Source organism: Protopterus annectens, chromosome 9.part0 (assembly GCF_019279795.1).
Source record: "Protopterus annectens isolate FY-2018-M chromosome 9.part0, PAN1.0, whole genome shotgun sequence".
NCBI classification, from domain to species: domain Eukaryota; kingdom Metazoa; phylum Chordata; order Ceratodontiformes; family Protopteridae; genus Protopterus; species Protopterus annectens.
This window is the reverse complement of record NC_056743.1, coordinates 1,221,478,550-1,221,489,362: the sequence shown is the minus strand read 5'-3', so window position 1 is coordinate 1,221,489,362 and position 10,813 is coordinate 1,221,478,550. Positions and strand designations below refer to the sequence as shown.

General features: G+C 36.8%; 1 protein-coding gene across 1 annotated transcript in view; it reads right to left on the bottom strand.

The window, feature by feature from the left end:
* The window catches only part of LOC122810640 (extracellular calcium-sensing receptor-like), a 121,482-nt gene extending 111,047 nt beyond the window's left edge, over nucleotides 1–10,435 (bottom strand). The window contains exon 1 of the mRNA XM_044082213.1: nucleotides 10,379–10,435. Within this exon, the coding sequence (XP_043938148.1) occupies nucleotides 10,379–10,435 (57 nt within the window). The remainder of the gene's footprint in view (nucleotides 1–10,378) is intronic.
* Between the last annotated feature and the right edge of the window lie 378 nt (nucleotides 10,436–10,813).

Sequence of the window (10,813 nt, the reverse complement as noted above, 5' to 3'; positions counted from 1 at the left end):
GGGCAGAAAACCTGACTGTAGGCTCCAGATGAAAAGTGATTTAAGTGGACCAGAAAAGTCATGTTTCATGCTATTTAGTAAACATCCTGGGATATTATCGAGGGGCCTATTGATGCAGTGTTTTTGGCCTTGGAAATTGCACTGAAGACTTGTTACATAGCAATGGTTGGGGGATTGTGGTATGCTGTATTTCCTTTGGACTATCGGGGGGAGAAATTTGAGATGAACTTGTCAGCCAAAAGGTTGGCAATGGCCTCTAGTTCAGTGTAGGTGATGCCATTTGCAGTATGTTCTGTGCATTGTTGCATATTTCCTTTGAGGCTGCATACATAGCTGTAGAAAGCTTTGTGGTTGTCCTTTGCCTGAAAAGCTATTTTTCTTCAAATTTAGCCTTTAAAGTATTAAGTATTAAGTAACCCTCTTAGCTTCCTGTTTAGATGAGTCAGGGTTTTTTTAGTATTTTGGGCTTTGTTCCTCCTACGCTTCACCAAGATTTTTTTTTTCTTTTATTGTGTAACTGAATGATATTGAGATTCCACCAGGCTGGCTTGTCTTTTGAGTTTGTTTTATTCTTAATATCAGTGAGCACATCTCACTCTGTATAGCTGTCAAAATGGCTGTACAAGGATTTTGTTTCAGCATATGCTATGGTGTTTACTGGTGGAATTTAGTCAAACTGTCACTTAGTAGGGAAGGATTAGCTTTGGAATAGTTCCTAAAGGTTTTTGTTTTTGCTGGGTCCCTGGACATAATTTGTATTTCAAGCAATACTGCCTTGTGGTTAGATTTGAAGAATGAGGACATTAAATTGGGTGAGGAACATCGGTCCCCAATGTTTGTGAGTACAAAGTCAAGGATGTTTTATGCCCCTGGTAGGGGAATGGATCAACTATTCTAGGATGTTAGTATTAATGAAGTTTAGGAATCGCTGGGCTTGTACATTAAAAGTGGTGTAGGATTCCCAGTCTATAGAAGGGTAGTTGAGATATTTTATGAAGATTGTATTGGGTTGAATGGTAAGGGACTCTAGTACATTGAGATTGGTAGCATGGGTTTCCTGGGACATGCATGGGGACCTATAAGTTGCAAGGATATGGTACAAGACCCTGTTTATGGTGGGTTGCACTTGGCTGAGTTCCAGTGGGTTATACACTTTAACTAGTCTGGATGTGAGGTTGTTTTTAATATAGACAGAGACTTCTCCCCCTTTAGTTCCCTGCTATACAGTAGTTGGTCTAAAGGTGTAAAAGGTGTTATAACTTTGCACTGCCAGGGTACGCTCCATGACATTAAACCATGTCTCCATTACTGCACAGATGTCTACACTCTCCAGGGAGAGGAAAGGTTGTGGGGAGTGAAGTTTGTTTTTAAAACTTCTAGCATTGAGCATTACCACCTTCAGATATTCCTTCATAGGTTCAATTAAGTTGGGAGGTTTATCAGTTTGGCATTGCCTAAGAAAAGCACTATAGGGGTGGGGGGAAGAGGTCTTTGCCCATGTCTGAAAGCCTAGAGGGAATATCTACAAACCAGCAAAGCAGCGTGACCTGTCAACCATGTCATCCCAGGCCATTAAATGTTGTAACCCCTTGGACTGACATCAGAAGCTAATTCAGTTGCTAAAATCAATCATTTTCTATTGGTAATGTGAGATCATCCTTTGAGTAGGTAGTATGCTGTCAATGTTGGGCTCAAACTTGCCGGAGACACATAAACAGTGAGCTTGATCATGTCTCGCTTCATATAATCAAGGGAGGTATGTTTCAGGGCATTAACACCCACATAAGCTATGACAGAGTCATACTGGTATCTATGATTCAATGACCTGAGAGCCTGTGTGACTTGATGGATCCTAGAGCTGGAAAGACAGCTAACTGTGACTCTCCTTACGCAGTCTGATGAGGGGGACATTGGTGTGCCTCACTATAGAATCATCAATGACCAGGAAATTTGGTTGTACTCTGGTTTGCCTTAAGGGCTTAGCAGTAGAGGCATTCGATACACTGTTACTATGTGTAGCTGTAGGTGGTGTTTTAATAGAGGTTCATAGAGGTTCATAGATTAGTACTAAGCTAACTGCCTTCCGAGCCATTTTAAGCCTAGCCAATTATCCCTTGTGAGACTCAACCCCTGTACCTTGTATTTGTAAGGCAAACACCTTAACCATTAGGCCACCCTCCCTAATGTAGCATTTATGTGATGGCTGAGGACCCTTTTTTATTGTACTGTGCAGGAGGTCTTAGTGTTTTAGGAAGATTACTTATAAGTGCCTCGGTATAAGTAGTTTTATCTGTAGGGTCTTTCCCTGTGCAGTAGGAATGGTACAAGTGTCAGTGACAACCTCCTTAGGATTAGATTTGGCTGTATGAGAGAGTTTTCCTCCAGCTTTAAATTGTATTTACACTTCTCTTCCCACCCTTCTGCTCAAGTATTGTGGATACCAAACATCACCAAATGCCCCAAGCGTAGAGATTCAAATTTTAAACAACCAAACCCTCTAGCCAACCAAATAAAGGCACAATAACATTTACACACACAATGCCCAGTTCAGAAGGGCTTAGGCTATCCTCTCCTGCCACAAAAGTGTAGACTACAAACCTTCCTAATCCATAATAACTGGTCTTGAGCCCAAATGCTCAAACCAGAAAAAGACACTTAAAATAACAGACACAATAAGCCTTCATCAGCAATTCCCAGCTCAGAAGGGTGGAGGCTACTTTCTCTTCTTACAGGAGTGTAGACCACAAACTTTCCTAATGTAAAATAGATGGTTTAACTGGTTTATAGTCCAAGTGCTTAAAAAAGAACAAAGACACTTTCAGAGTAGCAGACACAATAAGCCTTCAAACAGCAATTTCCACTTCAGAAGGGTGTAAGCTACCTCTCCTGCCACAAGTGTGTAGACCACAAACTTTCTTAATGTAAGATAATTAGTCTGGAGCTTAAGTGCTTAAATCAGAAATATGAGGCGTAGAATAACATCAGGTTAAATGCAACTGAGCACTTTAAGAATATGCAGCAAAAAAGCTAAATAAAGTAGGAATAAGCAGAATAGAGTAAAAGCAGCTGAATAAAGTGAAAGCATTTATTTATTTTTAGTAAGTGGAATGGTAGAAAACAGAAGATAATTCAAGTTTAACAAAGAAGCAGCCGAATAAAGTGCAAGTATTTATTTATTTATTTTTAGTAAGTGGAATGGTAGAAAACAGAAGATAATTCAAGTTTAACAGACTAAGGTGGAAGGGACTTCCCATTTTATCTCAGTGCTGTGTAGAATGAGCAGATGACATGAGACTGGGAGGACTGTACAATGTCAGATTTATAGTATGGGGGGGCCAACTCAAAAGCAGCCAAGTTTCCAGGAAAAGACCAGTAGTACTTAGGCAGAGAAGAGCAAGTCACCCATCACTATAGCTAAAGATGCCAAGAAATGCTTTTAGTTAAATGAGGAATGATATTTCTCCTATTCTTCCACTGATTCACTGTCTGCAAAATAATTATTTTTTAACTGACAATAGCCAAGACCTCTTAAAACTCCAAAAAGAACAAAAAACGAAAACAAAATGTAATTTATTTATTTATTTTATTTTATTTTACATTTGTTTACTGGCAAAATCCAGCTGGACCAGATCCATTTTCAGTGGAGGCCCAGGGAGAAAGGCTCTACAATTAAGAAGATTTTAATACAATGAGAAATATACAAACTGGTAATACAGAAGATTAATTATAAGCAGAGATATTCATTACTTTGTTTATAATAGGTTAACAGGCATTGCAGGACTGAGATACAGTTAGATTAATATTTACAAAAGTTCAAGCAGAGATATTCAGAAATTTGTTCACAATAGTTAACAGGCTTTGCAGGACTGAAATACAGTTAGAAATACTATTTACAAAGGTAGTATGCACTTCTGTAATATGAGTAAAGATAAAAAGTGGAAGTAAACAGACCTTAAATGAATAACTTCAATCCAAAATCAAATGCAGACATATATCAGCATACTTAGGCAGAGAACAACAAGTCACACAACACTACAGCAGAAGAGCAAACATTCAAAGAATGATAACTTTAGAGCAAACCTGAAGTGATCAAAAATGCAAAAAGAAAAACCTTTTTATTTTGCAGGGGGCAAGTCCCCCGCATCCCCTAATTGAGGGACTGTATCCCCCAACTGCTAATTATACATACTAACTCCAAGATTACACAACAGCAGGGTAAGAGCAAATTTCCTTACCCTACTGCACCATGATCCCATACAAAGGCTAGCAGCAAAAACTCCATTTGAATGAATGTTTGCTTTTTTTTTTTTTTTTTTTTACACCAGGTGAATGTGCTTGCTCATATGATTGTTTGCTCTTTCAAATGGTGACCTATATATATATATATATATATATATATATATATATATATATATATATATATATATATATATATATATATATATATTATATATATATATATGTACATTTTTTCTCCAACAAACATCTTTATTAAATTTTCATACATGACATAGGCAATCTTACATTTATAAAAATGAAAAACAAACATCACACCACTTTAGCTGCAAACAGTATACATCACAGACACCACTGAATCAACTATAGTTGCAAACATTATACATCACTTATAATCTATCTAGTCGTTGTCAGTTAAGCATTAAATGGCTCATTTAAATCCTGCCTCTTAAACCTCATTCCTGCTCTGCATATATTGTTTCCACAATTCCCATTTTTTCCTATGTAGTTATAGTAATTTTGACTGAATCACACTCACAAATGACTGAGCAAATTTGACTGAAAATATATTTCACTGACACTCATATCACAGAATCAGAGGATAATCCACACCCCCCTTATCTAAATATATTAACCCCTGGTCAGACAATAGTTGAGAAAAGAGAAAACAAAGGCACACAGAGTGAATCACTCCTTCTTTACTTTACAAATGTTCAATCATTTATGATTCATTCACATGTAATTTCAATTAAACGAGTTTCAGTCAATTGTAATTCAATGAACTGTGATTCTCAATGAACTGTGATTCAGTGAAAATAACCACTAATCAATCAGTCAATCAATCAATCTATCTATCTATCTAGATGTCTATCTGTCTATCTGTGTGTGTGTGTGTGTGTGTGTGTGTGTGTGTGTGTGTGTGTGTGTGTGTGTGTGTGTGTGTGTGTGTGTGTGTGTGTGCTTATCAACAGCCTCATGCTAGTCCTATAAAGCTGATCAACTTAAATATTGTACAAATCAGACTAGGTATAATCACCTTTGAAAAGCTTATTGGTGCTTTGTAGGATCTCACAACATGAAAAGTAGATTTCCCACAAAGAGCAGTCTAGCACTTTCAAGCTGTAACAGCTCTTTCTTCAGGAAAATCAAATTGCTACATTATTCTCAGCCCTATAACAAGGATAAGAAAGTTCAAACCACTTAACAGAATGAATGAATACATGAATAATTAAATATATTGAAAAAAATAAACAAGTCAACAAACAAATAAATAATGTGATGATACTGAGAAGGCATTCCCCCCATATCTGGGTTTCAAACTTACCATGCCTCTATATTTGTTAGGGACCCTAACATCCCTTGACATATTCCCAGTGATCCAAAAATGGAGCTCATTGAGCTTGAAATCACATTAAACATGTCCAACTATTACTTTATACCCTGCTAAAGGACACCCTCTATTTTCCCTAAAAATCATGCCAGTTTCCTAAATGTATTCAATGAACTCCATCATATGTAGACACTTTAACTACACTTTGAGAAACTGGGTACCTATACCTCCAATGTAGGATATGCCCAAAAGTTCTTACATTTAATAAACAAAAACTCCCTGGACCAGATAGTTAACAAACCCATTACAGGACATAATACTCTTGGGATGGTCCTTATGAATATAGCTTCCTTTTGTGTACTATTCCCTTGGTATCTCCTCCACCAATTAAGTCAGATAATAAACTACTGACCTTCGTTTTAAAAATCTATAAACCCACTGAAACCAACATCTCAGAATTCAAAGATTTCAAACGTACTAAAGTCAATGAATTCTATGACAAAGTTTCCAAATTCACTTATAGCAGCATCACCCCAGATGTTGTCATAGCAGGTAGTTTTACAAGACATTTTTGCCCACTTAGGTAAATGTATAGAAGTGGCATTCCCAACCAGGTCTAAATATAATGGGAAATTTAAAAACAAACCACCCTGTTGGCTCACCAGCATAAATGCATGCTACAATAAAAGAAAAGAAAAACTCCTGAAAGTATAAAGCAAATCAAAATAGCCTCATATCAAGGATAACATGAGAAATCTGAATATAAACTTAAAAAATACTACTAGCTATACTGAAGAAGCACGTGAACTTAGGGTATCATCTGAGGCTAAGGACAATTACAAATCCTTCTTAAGTTATGTTAGGAAACTAAGAAATAACACCCAACATTGCCCTGGACTTATTCATAATGGTACAACCTACTCTGATCCCATAGGAACCACTAACATACTGGTAATCAAATTCAGTGTGAATCTCACCCAGAGCCAAATACTTAAAGCTCACTTACCCCTGAATTTCTCATAAACCCATCATTGCTAAAGAAAAAGTAGATCTCCAAGACTAAAAATACTTCTTCCATGGGATCTGATAATATACCTGGCTGTTTAATAAATTGTACTTAGCACTTGAACTTCAATTACTTAACTTGAGTTTACTACTGGCTCTGTCCTTGAGGTTTTCTGCACAGCAGTAATGATGCTATTCCACAAGGGTGGCCCCATCACTGACCCAGGGAATTATAGGCCCATCAGCCTGATTTCATTTGCAAAGCAATGGAACATATTATAATTGACCTGATAAAACTATGATATTAAGTCTCATCAGTCTAGACTCACAGCAGCTTGATTTTCAAGGGTCCTGTCTAATAAATCTGGTTAACTTCTTTTAATGGTCAACACAAGTTGTTAACACTGGGCGTGATGTACATATGGCATAATTTGTCCTGACCAAGATGTCTGACACCATCTTACATACTACTAAAATACTTAATGATCTTAATGTATTATAAATAGATATTTTTGTGGTAAAATGCATTGCAAATTGACTAAAGACAAGGAAAACACTGTGCAATTAGAAGGTGCCTCACCAGAGAATCTGAAGTTGAACAGTAGTATCCTACAGGGCTCAGTGCTGGGCTCTGTTTTGTTTGACATTTACATTTCTGACCAATAGACCAGGAACTAAGAAATCTGGCTAGCCAGATTTGTAGACAACTATAAACTGGGAGTCATATGTTCCCCTCTGTCACCCATGATCTTCAGATAGAATTTATACTCCTAAATACCTGGTGTACTAAAAATGCACTTAAATGAAATGTGAAAAAGTGCAATATGGTCAAATTTGGTAGACAATTCCTGTCCCCAGAATAGAGTATGGACAATTCCCACCTCTAAAATATTCATATTGTTAAAGACCTTGGAACTTGGCTTGATAATTCCTTCTCCTTTGATCATCATGTATTGATGGTGTCCTTCTTCTTAGTATAGCTAATTTGCCAAAGAAATATCATCCACATATAAAGAGGTAATATCTCCTTATATTCAGCATTGATTATAGAATTTCCCCTTTGGGATGTGTTTCACTAGACATATCAAATAACTAAAAAGAACCCAAATGTTCCTAAATAATATGATCACTGGCTTAAAAAATGTAAGCTACCAGAGTAGACAGGAAGCACTCCTCTTTTAAACAATATCTTATAAACTCCTGAGAAGAGGTCAACACCTTGCCTTCTGTGTCATTATGGACCCATTGGTGCTATATCTCTCTTACAATTCCAAAAATCAAACAGTCCCATAAATGCCAAAACCGGGGATCTAAATCTTCATCATCAAATAAATAAAATATGGTAGAGAGATATGTTCATTACATAGCACCTTTCCCACATCTGGAATAAACTCCCATTGCAAATGAAGCTGTGTGATATATTATTTATTTTACATTTGTTTACTGGGAAAGTCTGACTGGGTGGTTACCCATTTTCAGCAGAGGCCCAGGGAGAAAAACTCCACATACAACAACATTTAACATAGATATAGTACAAAAATTGTACAATGGTAAGTACAAAAGCATTTACATTGAATATGCAATCAACATACAATGTATATCAAACAGATCAACAGTTCACTCAAAACAATATAAAAACATGATATAATAAAAAAGAAAAATTATAACATAAGTCCTGGTAGGCAATATATGGTTAAATTTTCAACTGTTTTTTTTTTTTTTTAATATATATACGTACAATGAGAGCAAATAAGTGACAAGGAATGAGATAAGATGGGTAGGGGAAACTACAGCAGAGCAGAGGGTTGATGGGTCTTTATACTGAAAGGAGTGGTAGAACAGAAGTCCTTCAAATGGGAACTGGATGATTGAATGGGTATTCACACATTCCCCCTTGGCTTGAGTGACCCAGCCCTCCTTGAAAATGGAGGTACAGTATAAGGGTTGGTAAATGATCACAATACTCAGTTGCCTTGTATTTCCTATGATTCCTATGTCTCCCTCACTAGGTATGAGATGTCATAACTAATGATTAAAGTTATAACACTGAGAATAAGAAATGAGTAGTATAGTACAGCATGAGCACATATATCAAATATGACATTGCATCAGTTAAAATTTCATGTCAATATATAACATAATGATAGACAACTAAGACTAGAAGTACATAATAAAAACAAACAGTATTCAAAAATGGTAAGTGGATAAATTACTTACAGTACCAAAAAATTCCAATGGCAGTTAGTACAGATATGACTTTAGCTGTATCCCCATCTTGAAAATTTTAAGAGCATATATGCATCATTGCCAAAACATTTCAAGTTGATGTAAACCAATGCTTCTCATAATTCTAGAGTTGGGGTGCATCCTCTACACCTACAAACCTAAACACATGACTGCCACTGTGACAGTTGGTTTTATATGTACCAGTAGTGAATTACTTTGTGAACCCTTTCAGATTACAGCAGACAGCTTTGGAGCTACAAGTAAGCATTAAGCAGTAAGCATGTGGTCAAAGGTTTGGTCACAGGTCATACATAAACATAAATGTTCTCTAATAGAGCTGCACCTTTCAAACAGTTAGTCTCCCACACATACCTGCAACAAATGTGTTTTTGTCCATTTAAAGCAATGTCTGAGTTGTTGATTAGAGTGAGTGCTTATCTGTCTGCTACTGTTGTCTACTACTGGGTGGTATAATGAATCCTTCAAGGCCAGTAATCTCTTAATGTTGAATTTGAGACTTAAAGCTACAGTACCAATCAATCTTGTTTCACATTTCAGTACTGGCTAGTACGTAGTTAATATGAAATGTACTCTGTAAGAACTGGCCTTATTGCCCTCTTTACTCTTCTTAGTAAAGGACAACAGTGGGATTCTATTATTAAATGCTCAACTTCTCTGTCCTTTTTTCTCCCTATTTACTGTCCCTGCTATAAATAAACAACAATACAGCATTTAAAATATTTTAAATGAGCTGTTTCTCTCCACTAGAACAGTACCTTACTGTACTGTGTTGGTTTCACTTTCAAAAATTTTTGTCCTGCCCTGGAAAACTCTCCAATTCACTGATGTCATCAAGGCCACTGGATACAGGTATTTTTCTGGCCATTACCCCCCCCCCCCAACTGACATCACCGCTACTGTCTTAAAAACACACCAGGTCGTGCAGGCTGATGTCACAGCTCCCTGGTCCTTCCCCTACCCATACAGAAAATAAAGGCTAGAACAATGAAACAGTGCATGAGTCAAGCCTCTTGCTGTGAGCTGTCAATCACAGTAGGTAACAGGTCAAATTACCCTTAGCACTTTGACAACTAGGGAAGTTAGGTGTGAAGGAGATTAGAGATAAGTCAAAGTAATACAAATTCAGGCTTCACAAAAGACTGCAATTTGGCCATTCCAAAAAGAAGCAGCAGTAAAAAGCACTTTGAAAGTCTTTTCTGTGACATTTGCACTGTTTGCATTTTAAGTAGTTATTGAACGGCATGAAATGTTACTTAAATCTGACTGAAAGAGAGCAGTATATGCATGTAAAATCAGTGCAGTGACAGGAGCTTTAGGAAGAAAGAGGCCTGCGTGATGTAATTTTTTTACAGACAAACACTGCATTGTGGGATACCTAGAGGCAGACTAACAATCAGAATTATTTCAAGGTGCCAGACCCCATGTGGTCAGACTCAAAAATTGCATATAAAAATATTTAAAAATCTGTAAATAGTCCCAGAGTGGTGTTACAATGTAAGAAATACCAAATCATGACTAAATAATTCTTCTTTAGCTGCCTGTGATTGTTTGAACACATACCCCATCGAGCCTTGTCAAGGCACTCTGTAAACTAATTTCAGCTTCTGATTCAGACATTTCATCAGTTTTTCTGAAACTTTATCATCTTTATAGACAGTAATGTTTTAGCCTTATGCACTGCATAATGAATACTAGTGCTCAACTGTTATGGTGGCAATGAAGTGTTAGTATGCTAAATGTAACAAATCAAGTGGTAGCAATACAACATAAATGGGAAATGTCAGTAAAAAAAATCTCACAAAAACACAAACTCAAGAACAGAAACTTGTACCTATTTTACAGTGCCGTGTTGTAAGAACGGGATAACAGGAGTTATAAAAATAAAGTCTTTTGTGCAAAAAGAACAAATTTTTGCAATATTCAAGACAACGCGCACACACGCGCACACACGCGCACACACACACACACACACACACACACACACACACACACACA